The sequence below is a fragment of the Macaca thibetana genome, chromosome 7 (genome assembly GCF_024542745.1).
Source record: "Macaca thibetana thibetana isolate TM-01 chromosome 7, ASM2454274v1, whole genome shotgun sequence".
Taxonomy (NCBI): domain Eukaryota; kingdom Metazoa; phylum Chordata; class Mammalia; order Primates; family Cercopithecidae; genus Macaca; species Macaca thibetana.
Window position 1 is genome coordinate 89,963,189 of NC_065584.1, and position 23,096 is coordinate 89,986,284.

General features: G+C 38.9%; 1 protein-coding gene across 1 annotated transcript in view; it reads left to right on the forward strand.

Annotated features, from left to right (window-relative positions):
- CERS3 (ceramide synthase 3) overlaps positions 1-7,210 on the forward strand; it is a 136,564-nt gene extending 129,354 nt beyond the window's left edge. The window contains exon 13 of the mRNA XM_050800143.1: positions 4,728-7,210. Coding sequence (XP_050656100.1) covers positions 4,728-4,886 — 159 coding nt within the window. The 3' untranslated portion in view covers positions 4,887-7,210. The remainder of the gene's footprint in view (positions 1-4,727) is intronic.
- Positions 7,211-23,096: the final 15,886 nt, after the last annotated feature.

Genomic DNA, 23,096 nt, shown 5'->3' on the forward strand with positions numbered 1-23,096 from the left:
ACTTATATACATAGTTGCAATCCTGGAAAATTCAGAATATATTAAAACCATCCAAAAAATTATTGTGCTTGAATGTACAAAGGAGTCAGATTCCAGGCTTGGATAGTTACAGACAGGGTTTTCACCTACATGCATATCTGATGGGACATGTGAATGTCAGCACATTGCAGGACTGCCAGCATCCCTAGCCTTTGCTCCCTAAACGTCAGTAGTATTCTCTAACCTTTATGACCGCCAAGATGCTATAAAGTTCCAACAGGCCCTATACAGTTGGGATCTCTTGTTAAAGGCAAATGGCTGGAGGGATGCGGCTGGGAGCAGATGGGGTGGCACCCTCAAGGACTAGTGTCTTTCTTAGCTAACATAGCTCTTTAAGTCCTGCAGAGATGGGTGGGTAGATGCTGGTATGCCATTCTGGAGAGAAATTAGGTTCTTTATTCTGATTTGAGTTTCCTCTCTGATATGGTTTTGCTGTGTCCCCACCCAAAACTCATCTTGAATTGTAACTCCCACAATTCTCATGTATCATGGGAGGGACCCAGTGGGAGGTAATTGAATTATGGGAGTGAGTCTTTCCCATGCTGTTCTCGCAATAGTGAATAAGTCTCACAAGATCTGATGGTGTTAAAAAGAGGAGCTCCCCTGCACAAGACTTGCTCCTCCTTGCCTTCTGCCATGATTGTGAGGCCTCCTAACCAGTGTGGAAGGAGTCTTTTCTTTGCAGTCTCGGGTATGTCTTTATCAGCAGCATGAAAACAGACTAATATACCCTTGTTCTCTACAGAAATCTTTTGAGAAAGGAAGAGGCAGTGACTATGTAAGCAAGCATCAACTAAGCATGGCTCTTTCCTGAAAGGCTTCATCTGGAGGAGGAAGTGCTTTTGATCCCAGCTCCCAGCATATAAGAGAAAGGTTGCCTTTCTCTGATGCATCTTAACTGAGGAGATACCAAGTTTGTTCCTCAGTGTTTACAGGGAGGCTTGTTTATTTTGACACCCTTTCTGTGGTGTTGTAGAAAAGCACCGAACATACAGAGAAGAGCCCCATGAAGTTGCATTTCTGTGATTAAGCCAGTATAATGTGTGCACATTGGGTTTTCAAAAGCCATGTTCAGATTACACACAGAAGAGGTACTTGGTTACATATATGCGGAGACTCTTGGGAGGTGGTCAATTTTAGTCTGCAGGTCACAAAAGGAAAAAAAATCAGTTGTACAGTTATGGATGTCATCTCAAAAAATTATGTGAGAAGAAACAGTCTTCATCTTCCATATTTTTTTTTCTTTTCTAAGCTGGGTTTAATAGAGACATTTGTGAACTGGCCTAGAGGGTGATCCCGGGGTCGTGTCTATCACTGGACATGTACAGAGCTTGAGTTATCTTACTTGTTTTAATCATTCATATCATCCTTTATCTTCCACAATGAGGGCAGATCTATGGCACCTCCATCTCCTTTCCTTAGGGCGATGTTATTTTTCTAGATTTCTCTGCAGGATTACTTTGAGACACCATGAGAGAAGAGGAGGAAACATATAACTCATAATGAGTAACTGTCCTTGAAGGAGTTCTTGCATGAAGAAAATAGAAAACATTCTAATTACAAGTAATAAAAATATCCTGACAACCAAAATGCCCACTTGAGTAGTACTTCACTTTGCAAATGTTAGTGGGAAAACCCACAGTATTTTCTTCCTAAAAGGAAATCCTTATAAATTTTATTTTTAAAATTATTATCAGGAAAATGGACATTTTTCTGTTGATGTAGAGTTTTGTGAATTTTAACATGTGCATATATTTGTGCAGCCATCCCCATAATCAAGATACAGAGCATCATTTCATCACCCCAAATAACTCTTCCCTCTAACCCAGTTCCTGGCAACCACTTATCTGTTATCCATCCCTATAGTTTTATCTTTTTGAGAATGTCATGAAAATGATATTCGTGTGCCATATAATAGATCATATTTTTAAACTAACATTTTTTTACTCAGCATAATATCTTTAGGATTCATCCAACTTCTTATAAATGTCAATAGTTTGTTCCTTTTTATTGTTAGTAGTAGTTTATTGTCAGTAATTTCATTGTGTAGGTGTTCCAATTGTTTTGCGTCCTTGTCAGCACTTGGTATTGCCAGTCATTTTAACTTTTGCTATTCTAATGGGTTTGTAGTTGTACATCATCATGGTTTCCATTTGCATTTTCCTAATGACTAATGGTGTTGAACATCCTTTCATATGCTTATTTGTCATCCTGTGTCCTCTTTGATAAAGTGTCTCTTTGTATGTCTTTTGCCTATTTTTTAAATTAGGGTTTTTTGGTTTTTTTTTTTAACCATTGAGTTTTGAGAGTTCTTTATTATGCATACAAATTGGATATGTGATTTGCAAATATTTTCTCCCAGTTTGCAGCTTATCTTTTCATTCTCTGATTAGTGTCTGTCTTAGAGCAAAAGTTTTTAATTTTGATGGAGTCCAGTTTGCCAGTTTTTTTCTTTCATGTTTTTTGTGCCATGTTTAAGAATTCGTTGCCCAGATCAAGGTCATGGGTTTTCTTCTAAAAGTTTTATAGTTTTATATTTTACATTTAGATCCATGACCCATTTTAAGCTGGCTTTTATACAATGTATGACATTTTAGTCAAAGTTTACTTCTTTGCTTACAGATGTCCAGTTGCTCTGACCATTTGTTGAAAAGACTATTCTTTCTCCACTGAATTGCTTTGAACCTTTGTAAAAATTCAATCAGCCATACTTGTGTGGATCTATTTCTAGAGCCTCCATTCTGTTCCACTGATCTGCATGTTTATTCCTTTGCAAATACCACCCTGTGTGGATTACTGTAACTTTATATAAGTCTTAAAATTTGGCAGTGTAAGTCCTCCCATTTTATTATGTTTTTCAGATTTGCTTTAGCTATTCGAGTTCCTTTGCCTCTCCATAGAAATTTTAGAATTACATTGTCTGCATCTATAGAAAAGTCTGCTGGGACATTGATTGGTATTGTGTGGAATCTATAGGATAATATAGGGATAATTAATACTTTCACTATGTTCAGTCTTCCAATTCATGAACATAGTATGTCTCTCCAACTATTTAGATCTTCTTTGATTTCTTTCAAAGAATTTCGGACTTCTCTCTGAATTTTGTAGGTTTTAAATACAGATCCTATCCATGCTTTGTTAGGTGTATACCTAGATATTTGATTTTTCAAACTATTATGAATGGCACAGATTTTTAAATTTCAGTTTTTAATTGGCCACTGCTAGTTGTATTAATTTCTATGGTGACTGTAACAATTTTCTACAAATTTGGTGCTAAAAATAAGAGAAATGTATTCTCTCACAGTTTAAGAGGTCAGAAGTCCATAATTAGTTTTGCGCTAAAATAAAGGTGTCAGTTAGCAGGGTCATATTCTCTTCGGAGGCACTAGGGGAGCATCTGTTCTTTGCTAATTCTAACTTCTGGTGGCTGCCAGCATTTCTTGGCTTGTAACGGCATCATCCCAGTCTCTTCTCTGTCTTCATATTGCCTCTCTTCTGTGTGTTGGCCCTTCCTCTGCCTCAGTTTTTATAAGGACCACTTGTGATGCCATAGAGGGCCCACTTACATAATTTAGGATACTATTCTCATCTCAAGGATCTTAATCACATCTGCAAAAACTTTACACGGGTTAATTAATTCTGGCCTCATAAAATAAAGTGAGACATGTTCCCTCCTCTTCTATTTTCTGGAAGTGATTGTGGATATTTTGTGTTATTTCTCCTTTGTATGTTTCATAGAATTTACCAATGTAAACATTTGGACCTAATGCTGCTATTTTTCAGAAGGTTTTTGATTACAAATTAAATGTCCTTCATAGTTATATGACTATCCAGGTTACCTATTTCAGCTGGGGCAAGTTTTAGTAGTTTGTAGTTTTTGAGAAATTGGCCCATTTATCTAAGTTGTCAAATGTATATGCATAGAGTTGTTCATAGCATTCTGTTGTTATTCTTCTATTGTCTGCAGTATCTATAGTCTTGTCTTCTTTTTCTTTACTGCTAATTTGTGCTTTCCCTTTTTTTTTCTTTATCAATCTTGCTAGTGAGTTATTAATGCTATAGATATTTTCAAAGAATTGGCTTTTGGGTTTATTGGTTTTCCCTATTGCTTTTTCTGTTTTCAGTTTCATTAATTGTTTTGCCCTAATTATTTCCTTCCTTTTGCTTGCTTTGGGTTTATTTGGCTCTTCTTTTTTTCCAGGTTCTTAACGTTGAAGCTCAAATTGTTTGAGAGCTTTTTTTCTTATTGAATATAAACATTTAATGCTATGTATTTCCTTTTAAGCATTATTTTAGCTGCATTGAACAAATTTTGATATGTTGTATTTTAATTTTCATTTAGTTTAAAATTTTTCTAATATTCTTGGAATCTTACTCTTTGACCCAGTGATTGTTTAGAAGGGTCTTATTTAATTTCCAAGTGTTTTGAAATTTCCTTATTATCTTTTTGATATTGGTTTCTAGCTTAATTCCATTATGGTCTAGAAATATGCTTTGCGTAATGTCAATTATTTAGGTTTGTTAAGGTTTGCTTTATGATCCATGATATAGTCAATGTTGGTGAATGTTTAGTTATTCAGATGTTGGGTTTTCCTTAAAGGGAGCCATACTTGAAACTGGCTGTTGGCAGATTTACTCAAGACTCTTCCTGGAAGATTGTCACTCAGCCAATTCTTTCCTTTGTCTAGAACATCCAGGATGTGAGAAGCGATGACGAGGATTATGAAGAGGAAGAGGAAGAGGAGGAGGAAGAGGAAGACGGTACCAAAGGCAAAGAGATGGATTGTTTAAAGAACGGCCTCGGGGCTGAGAGGCACCTCATTCCCAATGGTCAGCATAGCTGTTAGCTGGAAGCCCACGGGACTCCCATGGCACAGCATGCTGCAAGGACTGTTGGCAGCCTGGCTTCCAAGCCCCACACATACCCCAGATTCTGCCCTTCCCTCTTTCTCACCACCACCTTCCCTCCCACCTAAGATGTGTTTACCAAAATGTTGTTAACTTGTGTTAAAATGTTAAATACAAGCATGCCCAGGAATTTTTACTGCAGTTAGGACTCAGACTGGTCAAATATTTCAAAGATTTCTCCAGAGAACCGTGTCAGTTCTAACTGCGCTCCTTTGTGCATATAACTTTCTCAGGAGATCACTTTGTTATAGGCCCTTTCACTTTGTCACCTTGCCTGTCCTTGGGACACTTTCACAAATGCTAAGTAATGCCATTTTTCTCAGGTGTATTTGGCCACAAAGAGCAGCTTGTTTCTCAAAAATGAGTTAGAAGTGGCAGTAGGACAGGAGCAGAAGGACCACACCAGGAGACTCTTCCACGTTATGGACACATCCTGAAGCTTAGGTGCGTCACCTCCACAGGGTGGTGTCAGTCCCTGCCTGCCACCCTACAGGGTTGCAGTAAGGATTAAGTGAGATCACAGAAGTTTAAGTACACACTGTCAACGTGAACCAACCCACTTTGCACTGTTTGGGAGAGAGAAACCTGGCTAAACTTGGCACTGCGTTGGGCCTGAACAAAAGGCAGAATCTTTAAAAATTCCTCTTAAATAACTCTGGAGATACCTGGAAATGAAAGTGCCGAGAAAGGTGTTCCATTTTATTTGCTAACTATTTATGCATCAGTTATCCAAGGGTCATTCTCAGATTCTCCTGGAATTCTTCTCCCTCAGGACCCTTGGTTCAAGGAAGGAAGTTTAGGCCCTGTTCCTTCCTGTCATTTGCTGGTCTTTCCCTTTTTCCCTTTCTAGGAGGGAAATTTCTGTGCTGTTGCCCTGAGCCCTTCTTTCAGGCCAACACAACTACCTGGGGACCTCCACAGGGGAATGGGATCCAGGTCAGGCTGCTTGCTGAGCCACATCACCCAGGAGGCCTGAGCCTCTGGGGAGGGCATGCATGTGCACTGCCTGACCTGGGGAGATCTTGGGAACAGAGGATGCTGCGTGATTTCCTCTGGCTTCCAATCCAATCAGCCTGTGTCACAGTGAAACAGCACAACACAAAAGGCCAAAATATACCCCTGAGAAACATTTAAGGGCAGGTGTTAGAGTCAGTGCCAGCTCCCTGGGAAGAAGGATAGGGATGGGCAGGTCAGTAGCCAGCTTGTCCTCACCCTCAGGAAGGGAGCACTGGGGAAGACTTGCATACGTCCCTGCCTCCCTTGTGGCCTTGTCACCACAGGGACACATGTCCTGGGCACAGTGTGCAGGGCTGACCTGGGAGACTTCTCAGGTGGCTGCTAACTGAGGAGAGGCCAGGCCTTCCCAAGGAAGACCCTCAGTGAAATCTGCATCCGCCCTCACCCCCACCACAGTCTCTCATAATGGTCAGATTTTGTACATTCATCCTATTTATTCAGGGGCTCGTATTATAAAGCCACAGGAGTGGTCGGCTTGTAGGGACTGGAAAATCAGCCCCAAGCAGGGCAGCTGCAGGGCCCCTGAGGCCGGAAGGACACTGCACAGAACAGACTGCGTTACTATTATTTTTACATAAAAGTATACATTTGAAACCTTAAGGCTAAACAAAAATAAACAAAAAATCCTTTAGAATTCTTTCTGCAACAAAATATCTTTTTGAGAAATCGTTAGAACAGAAAAACAAGGTCAGATTTTCTCTGTATAACATTTGCTTTTATGAGGACGATATCATAAGCATTATATGTATAATATGATATTATAAATCAAAATGCCTGCACCCACTTTAGGGCATAGCTATTGATTTATTAATATTATATTATTATTATTTTGGTGGAAGAAGGTCACACTAAGATACAATTTTTTATGTTTTCAGTTAACGGTATATTTTCTTATTTGCTTATTTGGTTTCTGCCTCTGTACCCAATATCTTCTTGCTTAAGGTAGAAAAGTGTTTGTTTAGCTCTATCTCCAGTTTGTTTTCTCATTTGAATGTTGAAGGTAAAATTGATATACCAGTTTTAACTATTTCTGATACAGCTGAAAGCACTAAACCACTTCATAAGAAGTAGATACACATTTTTGTAACACTATTTAGGGCTTTTGTGGTTAATTTTAAAGGAAACCACCCTTTCTACAGGAAACAAGGGCTCGGGATTCTTCCAGAGGACCTTATAAAAATGCAGTCTGCAGTGCCATCAATATTGTAACAGTAATGACTTACAATAAAACAAAAAGTCCAGTGTACGTGGTGATTGAGTAGATTCAGCACACACATTGCTTACAGGTGTTCCTGTGTAGTGGAAGTAAAGACTCGCCATTCCTCCGGAAGGGCCATGCCAGGAATCAGGGAAGCAGTGAGGAGAAGGAAGCCAGGTTGGGATATTTGGGCTGCTGCCTTTGCGGTGTCAGACACCAGATAAGACAAGCCTGGCTGACATGGGGAGCCCCTTGCCTGATTGGGGTGAGCCTCTGGGCTATGCATGGTGGAACCAGCCAGCCAGCCTGGGGGCTAGAGTCTAACCAGAGCACGGCATCTGCAACCTGTGCAGGAACCACTGAAGTGCTAAGAAAGGGGACTGATTCTAAAGGTATTTTCTCAGCCTCATTTTCTGTATTTACCTTTCAAAGGTGTAGGAGGAAACAGAGTTTAGATTGATGGTTCAACTGGCTGTCCATCAGAATTACCTGTGGAGCTTTAAAAACAAATGCACCTTGCCTGTTTCTGCTCCACATTTTGATTCAATACTTCTGGAGTGAGAAGCAGAAATCTTCATTTTAACAGAGTCCCACATATTTCTGAAGAACAGTCAAGATTCTGTGTGCTCTCCTCTGGTTTTAGTCCTTTCTGCAGTTTCATATGCTAAGAGATGGGAAAATGCAATGGTACAGAATATTGAATCCAAAATAAAAGAAGAAAAGGAAACACAGAACAGGCAACATGAATTGCAAACTCATGTTAAGATGGTGAGTAGGTAGATTTCAGTTCACATTTACCAGTAATTACAACAAGTGTAAAAACAAAGATTGCCAGGCTGGATTTTTTAAAATCTCAATTATATGGTGCTTATAAGAGATATACTATAAAAAAATGTTGAAAGTAAAATGATGGACAAATATATACCATGCAAACTCTACTCCTCCCCAAACAAACGCTGGCATAGTTACATCAATATCAGACAAAGGAAAGGAGAATTAGTGGATAGTAAGAGGAATATTTAATACTAATGAAAGGGGCTAGGTGTGGTGGCTCACACCTGTAATCCCAGCACTTTGCGAGGCTGAGGCAAGTGAATCACCTGTAGTCAGGAGTTCGAGACCAGCCTGGTGGTTTCACATGGTGAAACCCCATCTCTACTAAAAATACAAAAATTAGCCAGGCATGGTGGTGGGTGCCTGTAGTCCCAGCTACTTGGGAGGCTGAGGCAGGAGAATTGCTTGAACTCGGGAGGCAGAGGTTGCAGTGAGCCAAGACCACGCCATTGCACTTCAGCCTGGGCAACAAGAGCAAAACTCCATCTCAAAAACAAAACAAAACAAAACAAAAAACAAAACTAATGAAATGGATTAATCAACTAGGAAAAGATAAAAAATTTAAATCTGTATACACCTAATAATATAGCTTCAAAATACGTAAAGAAATATTTCACAGACTTAAAAGGAGTAACAAATTCATAATCCTGTTTGGGCATTTTTTAATACATCTCTCAGTATCTGATAGAACAAGAAGACAAAAAAAACCCTATAGGAATATAGAAGATCTGAACAATGCCATTAACAAAATCCAGCTACTTGATATATATGTAGAACACTGTCCACAACAACTGCAGAATTTACATTTGTTTCAAGTGCATATGGAACATTTACCCAAATAGGCCATATACTGGCCTTTAAGGCAATTTCAAAAACATTTCAAAGGTTTAAAATCACATGGAATATGACTACAGATAGCAGTGAAATTAAACTAGAAATCTATAACAAAAAGATAAATGGAAAAATCACTACATATTTTTAAATTAAGCAATGCACTTCTAAATAACCTGTAGATCAAAGAAGAAACCATAATGAAAATAAAACATTTTAAACTGAATTATAGTAAAAAATGTGTGGGATGTAACTAATAAGAAATTTAGAGAAAAAATATATTAAAAGCTTTTTTTTTTATTTTTTTTAAAATTTATTTATTATTATTATACTTTAAGTTGTAGGGTACATGTATAAGTAAAGATAAAGGCTGACAAAATCAGTTGTCTAAATATATCAAAATGTAAGAAGGAAAATTAATAACATGTAAAACATAATAGCTCAGAGTATCAAAAAAAGCTGGTTTCTTAAAATAAAAAATTTATAAAATTCTAGCAAGACTGATGAAGAAAGACAAAGAGCAATGTTGGGAATGAAAAGGATCTGTCATTGTAGACCAAGCAGAAACCAAATAGGTGATGGGAGAATATTGTGAACAACTTTATATCAATACATTTGAAGATGTATATAAAATGTGTAAATTCTTAGGAAGACAAAACTTGTCAAAATGGACACAAGAAGAAATAGATATTTAAATAGTGCTCTATCTGAAACAAAACTGAATCTGAAATTTTAACCTTACCCGCCCACCCCCCACCACACACACACACACACACACACACACACACACACACACATCCCCCCCCCCCAAAAAAAAAAGCCCACGAAAATACTTCAGGCCCAGATCAATGAATTCTTCCTATATTTAAGGAAAAAATACAAGTATTATGCAACCTTTTCCAGGGACAAAAGGAGCAGACATTTTCAAACGTGCTTTATAAGGCCAGCATAATCTTGATGTCAAAATCTGACAATAATATTAGAAGAAGAAATAAACAAAACTATTGACTGAGTCAATCATGAACATAGGTACAAAATTCCTAAATGAAAGCAAACTTAATTCAGCAATATTTAAAGAGATAATGTGTGAAAACCAGGTTGGGTTTATTTTAGGAACTTGAGGTTGATTTAATACTTGAAAATTAGTGTTATTCACCATTTTTATAAAATAAAGGAAAAAACCATATGTTTAAAAACCTTTATAATTCAACATACATCTGTTACAACAAAAGAAAAAAATCCCTTTTACCAAAGTAGGATGGAACTACCTTAATCTGATAAATAATATCTTTAAAAAGTGAAAAAGCATTGTAATGTTATAATGATGGAATACTGAAACTATTGAAAACTTTTCCCTCTCAGACTGTTATTAAGACAAGGATGCCCGTGATCTTCAAGGATACCCATCATTCTAAATATAGTTAATATTGTTTATCTTCCCTTTGCTCTTCTCTCCCCTCCACTCCCTTCCACTCCCCTCCCCTCCTCTCCCCTCCCCTCCCCTCCTGTCCTCTCCTCTCTCCTCTCCTTTCCTTTTTCTCTTTCTCTTTCTTTTTTTTGAGACAGAGTCTCGCTCCGGCGCCCAGGCTGGAATGCAGTGGTGAAATCTTGGCCCACTGCAACCTCCGCCTTCTGGGTTCAAGCAATTCTCCCACCTCAGCCTCCCAAGAAGATGGGATTACAGGCGCACGCCACCAGACCCAGCTAATTTTTGTATGTTTATTACAGACAGAGTTTCACTGTGTTGGCTAGGATGGTCTTGAACTCCTGGCCTCAAGTGATCTGCCCGCCTCGGCTTCCCAAAGTCTTGGGATTACAGGCGTAAGCCACCAAACCCAGCCAACACTGTATTTTTCATTCTAGCCAATGTAATATGTCAAGAAATAAACATTACACGACAGGGATGCCCTCTCTTACCACTCCTATTCAACATAGTGTTGGAAGTTCTGGCTAGGGCAATCAGGCAAGAGAAAGAAATAAAGGGTATTTGGTTAGGAAAAGAAGAAGTCAAATTGTCCCTGTTTGCAGATGACATGATTGTATATTTAGAAAACCCCATTGTCTCAGCCCAAAATTTCCTTAAGCTGATAAGCAACTTCAGCAAAGTCTCAGGATACAAAATCAATGTGCAAAAATCACAAGCATTCTTATACACCAGTAACAGACAAACAGAAAGCTAAATCATGAATGAACTCCCATTCACAATAGCTTCAAAGAGAATAAAATACCTAGGAATCTAACTTACAAGGGATGTAAAGGACCTCTTCAAGGAGAACTACAAACCACTGCTCAGTGAAATAAAAGAGGACACAAACAAATGGAAGAACATACCATGCTCATGGATAGGAAGAATCAATATCGTGAAAATGGCCATACTGCCCAAGGTAATTTATAGATTCAATGACATCCCCATTAAGCTACCAATGACTTTCTTCACAGAATTGGAAAAAACTGCTTTAAAGTACATATGGAACCAAAAAAGACCCCACATTGCCAAGACAATTCTAAGCCAAAAGAACAAAGCTGGAGGCATCACACTACCTGACTTCAAACTATACTACAAGGCTACAGTAACCAAAACAGCATGGTACTGGAACCAAAACAGAGATATAGACCAATGAAACAGAACAGAGCCCTCAGAAATAATACCACACATCTACAGCCATCTGATCTTTGGCAAACCTGACACAAACAAGAAATGGGGAAAGGATTCCCTATTTAATAAATGGTGCTGGGAAAATTGGCTAGCCGTAAGTAGAAAGCTGAAACTGGATCCTTTCCTTACTCCTTATTACAAAAATTAATTTAAGATGGATTAGAGACTTAAATGTTAGACCTAAAACCATAAAAACCATTGAGTAGGACATACACAGGCAATTAACATACAGTTTGTATGTTTGATGTATTATGTTAACATACTGTATTCTTAACAATAAAGTAAGCTAGAGAAAAAACATTATTAAGCAAATCAAAAGGAAGAAAAATGTATTTGCTCTTCATTACATGAACATGCATCATCATGACATCCTGGTCATGAGTAGGCAGAGGAGGAAGAGGAAGAGGAGAGGTTGGTTTTGCTGTCTTCCAGGTGGCAGAAGCTGAAGAAAATCCATGTAAAAGTGGACCCATGTGACTCAAACCTGTATTACTCAAGGATCAACTGTAGAAACGAAAGGCATGTGTGTGAATGCTCCTTTCAGCAATGTTCATAATTGCCTAATGGACACTTTCCAAATGTCCACCAAGAGTAGGATGGATACGTAAACTGTGGTGTATTTACACTATGAGATACCATATAACAATGGAAACAAACTGGTATTTGCAACAATGTGGCTTCATCACACAATTTTAATGTTTTGCTAAAGAATCTACTCCAAAATTCATATATAGTTTACGTTTCTGTTTTTTATAAAATTCAAAATCAGACAAAACCAATCTATGATGCTAAAGTCAGGGTAGTGGCTATCTCTGGGGTGAAGGGAGGGGCTGTGTCTTTATGGGGGCCTTACAGGCCTTTGCGATGCTGGTGACGTTCTACTTCTTGACCTCGGTGGTGGTTACATGGGTGTGTTCAATTTGTGATCAATCATCAAATGGCACACTTGATTTGTATACTTTTCCATATGTATTATAATTTTTAAGTTTTTAAAATGAAAAAGGAAAAGCTAGCTACTTTTACCTTAGATAGCTGACATTATTGACCATAATATCTTTTTTATAAGAACTTTCAATGCAAAAAAATTTTTTTAAGCAGACATAAAGGCCCATAATCTTACCACCAGGTAATCGCCATTGGCATAAATAAAAACAGTAATAAAAGTGATACATGCGCATAAAGCATTCAAATAATGCAAAAATGGAAGGTAAAAAACTCTCTGCACAGTTTCTCTCCCAAAGAGAAGCATGTTGACATTATATGTGATTCCATCCACAAGCACCCTTATGCCTACTTTAGGAGGTACCCACTGCTCCCTGCCAGCTCCCCAAATGACTGCAACACAGATTGCGGCTAAGACAGCTCTGAGCTTCTTGCTCATGGCAGTAAGGGAGAGCACCTCCTTGACAGAGCTGCAGCACTGCTCACCAGGCCCTACCGCATTGAGCTTTCTAGGATTGGCTGAGGATGGCGATATCACAGCTTAGGACTGGTGAAAGCAGCAATGCCAAAGTCCTGAGGTGTTCAAAGAGTCTCAGGGCTTTTTAGGAGTAAGCTGTCTACCAAGCTAATGTCTTGTGAGAAGGTCCTCAAATGAACAATATAGTTATTTCCATGACAAAAGTCTTCTGGAATAGTAAATTATACTAATGAAAATAAGGAATACTCAAATTATACTAATAAGGACAGTGAGCTTGGGGGGTCTGTGGTTTAGGCTCTACTCTGCATACTTATGTCATCTCTGTGTATACAGTTGGCCCTCCCTGTCCATGGTTCTGAATTCATGGATGGATTTGACCAACCATGGATGGAATTTGAATATATTGTGGGTAGGGGGAGGAACTGGGTCTGTACTGAACACATACAGACATTTTTTCCTGTCTTTATTCCCTAAACAGTACCTTATAACAACTAGTTAACATCGCATTAACAGTGTATGATTTCAAGTATACAGAAGGAAGGTGCACAATTGTATGCAAATACTCTGCTATTTTATATCAGCGACTTGAGCATCTGGGGATTTTGGTATCCACAGGTTGGGTGGGGGTGGTCCTGGAACCCATCTCAACCAGACATTGAAAAACAGTTATGTTTCTATTATCCTTATTCATATAAACTCTGCACTAATGTGCCCAGGTGACGTGGAAATGAAAGCATAGATCCACCTCTTCTACAAGCCCCCAGGACTGTGAATACCCAGAGGCATTGCCCTTACCTAATTTGCACTAAGATTCCATATAGGCTATTAGCATTCATATGCAATCTATTTCTAAAACACAAAAAGACCTGTACTCTGAGTGGAACACGCTGGTCTGTACCTTGCTTTTTTCTCTCTGCTGGGTGATAGAGAGCTTTCCATATCAGCACAGATGGACTTCATGTCTGTAGGGGCTGCCCCTAATCCTTAGAAATGTATAATCCTTAGAAATATTTCACAAAATATTTAACCAGTCTCATATTGTTGCAAGCTGGAGCTGTTTCCAGTTTTCAGCTCTTACAATATTACAATGAACATCCTTGGGGGCAAGTGTTTAACCAACACTGCCTGAATTAAAATCCCTACTCCATGGTATACTGTGTAATCTTGGGCAAGTCCCTTAATTTCCTTCCCTCACTCTGTTGGCCAGGCTGGAGTGCAGTGGCAAGATCTCAACTCACTGCAGCCTCTGCCTCCTGGGTTCAAGCGATTCTCATGCCTCAGCCTCCCGAGTAGCTGGGGTTACAGGCTTGGGCCACTATGCTGGGCTAATTTTTGTATTTTTCGTAGAGACGGAGTTTCACCACGTTGGCCAGGCTGGTCTCGAATTCCTGACCTCAAGTCATCCTCCTGCGTTGGCCTCCCACAGTGCTGGGATTACAGGTGTGAGCCACTGTACCTGACAAGTCCCTTAATTTCTTCAACCTCAGTTTAGTCATCTACAAAAAGCGCATAGGATCTTCCTCATGGTGTCATTTTGAGGATTCAATGAGATGATCTATTTGTGGAATTTTTTGCCCTGCTTTCTTATAGCAGGCACTCAGTACATGTTAACTCTTCTTACTATTCATAATTACCATAGAGTAAATTTCTACAAGTGGGATTTCTGGGTCAAAAGGCACATATCTTTTTTTCACTAGATACAAATTGCCTTGTTCTACGACATTTAAACTCTACCGACAGTGTTTGAGCGGCCATTTCTCTGAAATGGGAATCAACTTCTGACCTTTTTGTCTGTCTGAGAGACTTAATCTTACCATGTTTGATTTGCAGATGGAACATTTGTGGTTCTTTTGTTTGCTTGTCTCTTTTTCTATTGGGTTAGTGTTCTTTTCCTTGTAAATTTCTATGAGCTCATATTAAATTAAGGGGGTTGCTTTCTTCTCCATCATATGTAATATAAAAATTTCCCGGTTTGCTTTTGGTCTTATGACTTTATATATAGCACAGGGGAGCAATTTTTTTTCCTTTGGTAGTAAAATATATTAATCATGTCTTTAACAGTCTTTGGAGTCTACATCCTGCTTGGAAAGTCTGCACTAAACGGAACTATACACAAAAACATTCATGCTTCTTTTTATAACTTATATGGGTTAATGAACGCTTTGCTCCATCTGGCATTTATTTTGGTGTAAGGAGTGAGGTAAATCGGGATTTTTTTTTAATGGTTTGCTGGTTGTCCCCAAGGCATTTGCTGAACACTTTTTTTCTTTTCCCTTGCACTTTGCAGTGCCACCCTTAAATTATTTTGTGTCTCTTGTCTTTTTCTGGACTTCCCATTATGTTTCACCAAAGTACTGCCAATACCAAATTGTTTTAATTAGTACAGGCTTATAATAGGTTTTCATATGGTTAGATCAATAATCCATTTTTCCTCTTGTCTTTCCCAATATTACTGGCCCATTCAACATCTTTATTTTATTTTATTTCCAACATTTATTTTATTCCAAGCTAGAAACTGGATGAATTCTAGTTTTTGTTTTTTGTTAGGCTCCCCACAAAATCCCAATGGTATGCTATTTTAAGGTTGCTTTAAATTTATAAACTTAGAATAATTGACAATTTATCATATTGAGTATTCCCATCCAAGAGTCAGTTGTCTTGCTATTCAGTTAAATTATTTTAGGTCTCTTAGCAAAATAGGGAGATTTTATTTGTATACACCCTGAACATTTCCTTTAATTTTCACTAATTTTCTCTTTGATTTATTGTAAATAAGATCTTTACTTCCTTTTAGTTTTTTTTAATACTTAAAAAAGCTATTGATTTTTGTATGATAGTTGTGATATATACCCCTCTACTCAAGTTTCTAATAGGTTTTCAGCAATATTGGGGTTTTCTATGTATAGAAAGTCATCATTTACAGATGATTTATTACTATATGTGATAGTAATAAATCAAAATACTTTATTACTATGTATGATAGTAATAAATTATATGTAAATTATAATTTTCCATTTTTCCTCCAATATTTTTCTTTTCTTTTTGTGTAAATGCATTGGCTTTTATCTCTAGATTAATGTTAAATATTAGTGTTGATATAGACTACATTTGTCTTGCTTCTGCCTTTAAAGATTATGTTTCTAGTTACTCACCATTAAGCATGATGATGGCTTTTAGTTTGACATGTATATTCTTCCTTTTTTTATTTTTAAAAATCAGAAATGGGTGTTGAATTGCATATCTTGGGGTTGTTGATTTAGCCGTTTGCCATTTGGCCTGTTAGTCTGATCGTTAATAGCTTTTTATTACTGGACTGGCCTAGCATTCCTGGGGTCAGCCCATCTTGGTCACAGTGTGTTATTTTTTCATTTACAGATGGATTTTATTTGTCCATATTTAGCATTTTAGCATAGATTTTAGTTTTGTGTTTAAAAATTAACTTTATATTTCAGTACAATTTTAAGCTCACAGCAAAATTGAGTGGAAGGTATAGTGGTTGTCCATAAACCCTTTCCTCACACCTGCATAGCCTCCCCCATGATCAACATCTCTCGTCAGAGCAAAATGCTTGTTACAATTAATGAACCTACATGGACACATCATTGTCACCCTGAATCCATAGTACACTAGGGTTCGCTCTTGGTGTTGTGCATTCTATGGGTTTGGGCAAATGTATCATGACATTAGTCATCATTATAGTACCATACAGATAGTTTCAGTGCCCTAAAAATCCTCTGTACTCCCCCAATCATCCCTCCCTTCCCCCACCCCCTAGCAACCACAATGGTTGGAATCATATAGTCTGTAGCATTTTCAGATTGACTTACTTCACTTAGTAAAGTTCATTTAAGGTTCCTCCATGTCTTTTCATTGTTTGATAGTTCATTTTAGCACAAAATAATATCCCATTGTCTGGATGAAGCACAGTTTATTTATCCATTCACCTACTGAAGGATATCTTGGTTGCTTCCAAAGTTGGGCAATTATGAAAAAAAAAAACTTTTATAAACATTCATGTGCAGGTTTCTGTGTGGACATAAGTTTCATTTGGGTAAATATCAGGGTGCACAATTGCTGGATTATCTGATAAGAGTACATTCATTTTGTAACACTGCCAATGTGTCTTCTAAAGTGTCTGTACCATTTTGTTTTCCCACCAGCAATGAATGAGAGTTCCTGTTGCTCCACATCCTCACCAGCATTTGGTGTTGTCAGTTTTGAAACCATTTAAACTTAACAGATTTTGGGGGCAGGGCTGGGGGGTAATTATTTTGAAGCTTTCTTAACATCTTCAATTGTTATTAGTCTGTTGGGTAGTCTTGTATCTCAAGGCCAATTTTGGTCATCTATATTTTCTTGAAAAATAATTCCTCTATTCAGCTTGCCAAATGTATTTGTATAGATTATTGCAAAATCTCTGGAATAATTTCTCTGTATTCATACTTATTTTGCCCTTTTCATCTATAATGTGTGATTGTGCTTACTTCCTTTACTTCTTGATTAGGCTATATAGTAGCTCATCTCCATGACCCACCCCCCAAAATGATCAGTTCTTATGTTTATTAATTGCTTTTTTTTTTTTTTTTTTTTGAGACAGAGTCTCGCTCTGTTGTCCGGGCTGGAGTGCAGTGGCTGGATCTCAGCTCACTGCAAGCTCCGCCTCCTGCCTCAGCCTCCCAAGTAGCTGGGACTACAGGCTCCCGCCACCTCACCCGGCTAGCTTTTTTGTATTTTTTAGTAGAGACGGGATTTCACCGTGTTAGCCAGGATGGTCTCGATCACCTGACCTCGTGATCTGCCCGTCTCGGCCCCCCAAAGTGCTGGGATTACAGGCTTGAGCCACCGCGCCTGGCCATGTTTATTAATTTCTAACTTTATATTCTTTTGTTCTGCTTTCCTTGGGTTTATTGCTCCTTTTTTAATTTCTTGAGCTGGACACTTTCTTTTCTTGTTTAGATATGTAGGTGTTTAAGGCTATGAATTTTCTTCCGAGCACAGTTTTAGCCCATTTTATACTGTTTTCATAGGTATTGATGTCATATAATTATTTTAAAGATAGTCTATAATTTTAGTTTTTATTTCTTTGTTGATCCAATATTATTTATGATAATGTAAAAAGTGATAGTTGGTTAATTTATCCCCCATGTCTTTTTTATTTTCTGGATTATTTTTGTATTATAGTCAAACTGTGTACTCTCTAATATATTTTGCCATATATCTAGCATATTTTGCTGCCTAATGTATGTTCTAGGGCAGTGGTCCTCAACCTTTCTGACATCAAGGACCAGTTTTATGGGGGTGGGGGGTGTTTGGATGGTTTCAGGATGGAACTGTTCCACCTCAGATCATCAGGCATTAGTTAGATTCTCATAAGGATAGATGTGCAATGTAGGTCCTTGACATGTGCAGTTCACAATAGGGTCCATGCTCACAACAGAAGCTAAAGCAGTCACTGATATGATAGGAGGTGGAGCTCAGGCAGTAACGCTCACTCGCCTACTGCTCACCTCCTACTGTGCCCACTGACACCAGTTTGTGGCCCAAGGTTGGGGACCCCTATTCTAGGGGAACTTGCAAATGTATATGCAATTTTATCAGGATATTGTTCAACCTTATCAATTATTTTATTTAGATTCATACTTATTTGGGGTATGTCATGCTTTGACAGAGGTGAGTTAAAATCTTCCATAATCATAGTTATGATTTCCAGTTTCTGCTATTTTTTCATAGTTAAGTTTTTTTATTGCTGTAGTTTTGGTGCATACATTATTTGTGATACTTGCAGCTTCAGGGTGGATTTTACTTTTATTAATATGTGGGTCTGCCTCAACTAGTTTGGCTTTTTCTATCTTGAGTATCATATTGTGAATTGTATCACTAATGTTAATAACTTGATTCCTGATTTCTTTTGAACTGAATTTGTTTGAAATAGTTTTGACTTTTATTTTTATTCTTTATGATTTGATTTGTTTTAATTTCATATCATATATCACAGGTTCTGAAATGTTTTTACCACAACATTTCTGACACCATATGTGTGGGTTTTTCCCCATTCCAACAACCAGCTCTTCAATTATTAGGACACAAGCTGTGCGTCCTATAATTCAATTCAATTCTGGCCCTAACTACTCGGAGTCAGTGTCAACTCTGGAGGTTTAAGGGCTCTGTTTCGCAAGACTGCCCTCACTTCAGTTGCAAGTCCCAGGTTGTGACGTGTATTTCTGACCAACTGGCTACACATTGGGGGTTCCCTCTCCTCACGCTCAATAACTCCTGTGAACAGCTCATAGAACTCAGGAAGGCACTTCACTCATGTTAGTTATTTGCAACTCAGGAACAACCACATTGAAGAGATACATGGGGCGAGGTACAGGGATAGGGGCACTTCCATGCCTCTTTAGGCACTTCACCCTTCCAGCAACTTGATGGGTTCACAGGCATAGAATCTCTCCAAAGCCTGTCATTTAAGAGTTTTATGAAAAATTTTTTACATAGACATGATTAAGTCAGGAGGCATTGGTGTTTAACTCAATATTCAGCCCCTCTCTCTTCCCTAGAGGCCAGGATAAGTCTGAAGGTTTCAACCTCTAAATATGCCTTGGTCTTTCTGGTGACCAGCCCCACTTTATAGTGTGGCTATAAAGGTATGGCCAAAGGAACAGCTTTGGCTGTTGACTGTGGTGGTAAGTATCCAAAGCTATGTGTATGATAAAATTGCATAGAACTATGCACACACAGACAGACACACATGCACAAATGGGTTCATGTATAACTGGTGAAGTCCAAATACACTGTGGGTTGTACAAATGTTAATTTTGTGGTTTTGATATTACACTCTAGTTATGCAAAATGCTATCACTAGGGACATGAGAGTGCAGGGTTGCAGGCTGCACAGGACCTCATTGTATATCTTTTTCTAACTTCCTGTGAATCTATAATTATTTTAAAATAAAAAGTTAAAAAATGTCAAATAATTCCAGCATCTGTGTCATTTTTATATTGGCATCATTAATTGTCTTTTCTCATTCAAATTAATATTTTCCTGGTTCTGGCTGGGTGCAGTGGCTCACGCCTGTAATCCCAGCACTTTGGGAGGCCGAGGCAGGAGGATCACTTGAGGTCAGGAGTTCGAGACCACCCTGGCCAACAGAGTGAAAGTCCATCTCTATTAAAAACACAAAAAGTTAGCCGGGCATGGTAGTGCACGTCTGTAATCCCAGCTACTCAGAAGGCTGAGACAGGAGAATTGCTTGAACCCGGGAGGTGGAGGTTGCAGTGAGCCGAGGTCATGCCACTGCACTCCAGCCTGGGTGACAGAGCAAGACTCTTGTCTCCAAAAAATATAAAAATATAAGATTTTCCTGGTTCTTGGTATGACAACTAACTTTGTATTGTATCTTAAACATTTTGGTTATCATGAGACTCTGGATTTATCTAAGTCTTCTATTTTATCACGCCTTTTTTGACACCATGATGGTGAGGAATAGGAGAGGAGAAGCTGCCTCATTAGTACCTGGTGAAGGTGGAAATCCAAGTTCCTCCCTTTGCCAGTGTTGACACCTAGGTGCAGAAGGGTGTATCATTAGTGCTAGGTGAAGATGGGAGCTCACCCTCCCTGAGACTTCTGCTGACATACTGACACCACCCTGGCCAGTAGAGGCACTTCATTATCCTTCCCCACATTGCTTCCACTGACATTGCAGAGTGGGATGAGCACTCAGTATTTCTTGAAGTTGGTATTTCAGTTCCCCGTTCAGCTTCCTCAGACACCATCCCAGTGAGGAGAGGGAAGGACATGCAACTGATGGAGGTCTAGGTTCCCCACTTATTTTTTGCTGTGAGGAGCAGGAATTAGGGCACACACAGTTTTTTTGTTATTGGTTTTTTTTTTTTTTTTTTTTTCATGGCATTTGGCTGGAGTAGGGAAGTTACACACCACCATGTAGTTCCTTGGGTCTTGAGAGCCCTAGCCAGTCTGCCTTCTTTTCTACACCTTTCAGTGTCTTCTTTCACTTGTTTTTCATATAACGTCCAAGGTTTTTAAGTGTACTTAGCAAGAAGAATAGCAAAAAGTGCATTTAATCCATCTTTTCCAGCAGTCTTTTCTTTTAATAACTAAGTTTATTCCATTTACATTTATTGGAATATTACTTCTAAATAATACTTATGTGTTTCTTATTTCAATTTGTTTCCCCTCTATATCTTTTCTACTGAGATGATTTTGTAGTGCATGTGGGTATGTGTTTTCCTTTTGCTAATTTGAAAGGTTTATAGTTGTGTTGATGTTTCTAATGGTTATATATAGGTTATATGAGAGATTGTAATTTCAGATATTCACTAGATTCTCCTAGTTTCCCCTCTTGCTAAAGTTCTGCTCATACCAGGGAGCTGGGGGAAGCCTGCTGAGGGTGGCCCAGACCAGGGACTATAAAGTGACATTTGGCTCTGGCAGACCCCTAAAAATTAGTCTTTCCTTCTGTGTGAGTGGCTGAGAAAGGAAAGGGGAATGTGAATCAAGTTTCTAATATGGAACCCTTTGTATCCACCTAACTGGGGAGGCACTCCTTTGGAAAAAGAGGGGATAACTGGGTCAACTGATAGATTTTTACATTAATAAAAGTTGGGTATATTTTACATCTTACTCAATCTGCAACCCCTTAGGAATACTTCCAGGCTAGTAGGTTTGCATTTCTATTGGAAACCCCTGTATGTTCTTGAGTTATAGGGAGGGGGGAAGCTAAAGCCCTGAGAACTGCCTGGGGATTCCGGTGAACTGTCTGTGGGAGCTTCCACCCAGCATCTGCTGACTTTGGGGAAGCCAGTGCTTTATCTTTCTATCTTCCACTATCCCTGACAACCCATGATTTTGTTGAGCTTTGCTTCCTGGGACAGGCATTAGGAAAACAATAGGCCATCACTGAGGATTGCTGGAGGGGTGGAGTTTTAAATGAGAAAACCTAATCCCAGCTAGGAGAAGGTCTTGCCCAAGGTGGTAATACTACTTGGCCACACCTGTCCCATCTGGGTACCTTCCTTTACCTTTTGGTAAAGGGGCCTGGCTTCAACACAGGATTGGTGGAGTCTCTGCAAAGTGGCTGAAATTTTCCCACTTGACACTTGAATGGAAGCCCCGACACCCACCCCTTGGGGCTTGGCTCCAAAAGCAGGCTGCTTGCTTTGGCAGTTTTCTTGGCTCCCTGCTCCCACAGCAACAGCCATGTCCCCTTCAAAGCCTCAACCACTGGCCTCCATAGATCTCTCTCTTTTTTTAAAAAAATTATTATACTTTAAGTTCTAGGGTACATGTGCACAATGTGCAGGTTTGTTACGTGTGTATACATGTGCCATGTTGGTGTGCTGCACCCATTAACTAGTCATTTACATTAGGTATATCTCCTAATGCTATCCCTCCCTGCTCCCTCCACCCCACAACAGGCCCCGGTGTGTGATGTTCCCCTTCCTGTGTCCAAGTGTTCTCATTGTTCAATTCCCACCTATGAGTGAGAACATGCGGTGTTTGGTTTTCTGTTCTTGTGATAGTTTGCTGAGAATGATGGTTTCCAGTTGCATCCACGTCCCTACAAAGGACAAGAACTCATCCTTTTTTATGGCTGCATAGTATTCCATGGTGTATATGTGCCACATTTTCTTAATCCAGTTTGTCACTGATGGACATTTGGGTTGGTTCCAAATCTCTGATCTTTGACAAACCTGACAAAAACAAGAAATGGGGAAAGGATTCCTATTTAATAAATGGTGCTGGGAAAACTGGCTAGCCATAAGTAGAAAGCTGAAACTGGATCCTTTCCTTACACCTTATACAAACATTAATTCAAGATGGATTAGAGACTTAAATGTTTGACCTAAAACCATAAAAAGCCTAGAAGAAAACCTAGGCAATACCATTCAGGACATAGGCATGGGCAAGGACTTCACATCTAATACACCAAAAGCAATGGCAACAAAAGCCAAAATTGACAAATGGAATCAATTAAACTAAAGAGCTTCTGCAAAGCAAAAGAAACTACCATCAGAGTGAACAGGCAACCTACAGAATGGAAGAAAATTTTTGCAATCTACTCAGCTGACAAAGGGCCTCCATGGGTCTCTGACAGCCACCACTCAGCCCCCATGCGTGGTGAGCAAGTAAGTGACCCGGCCTGTCTCTCACAGTCAGCAAAGGCTTCTGGTCC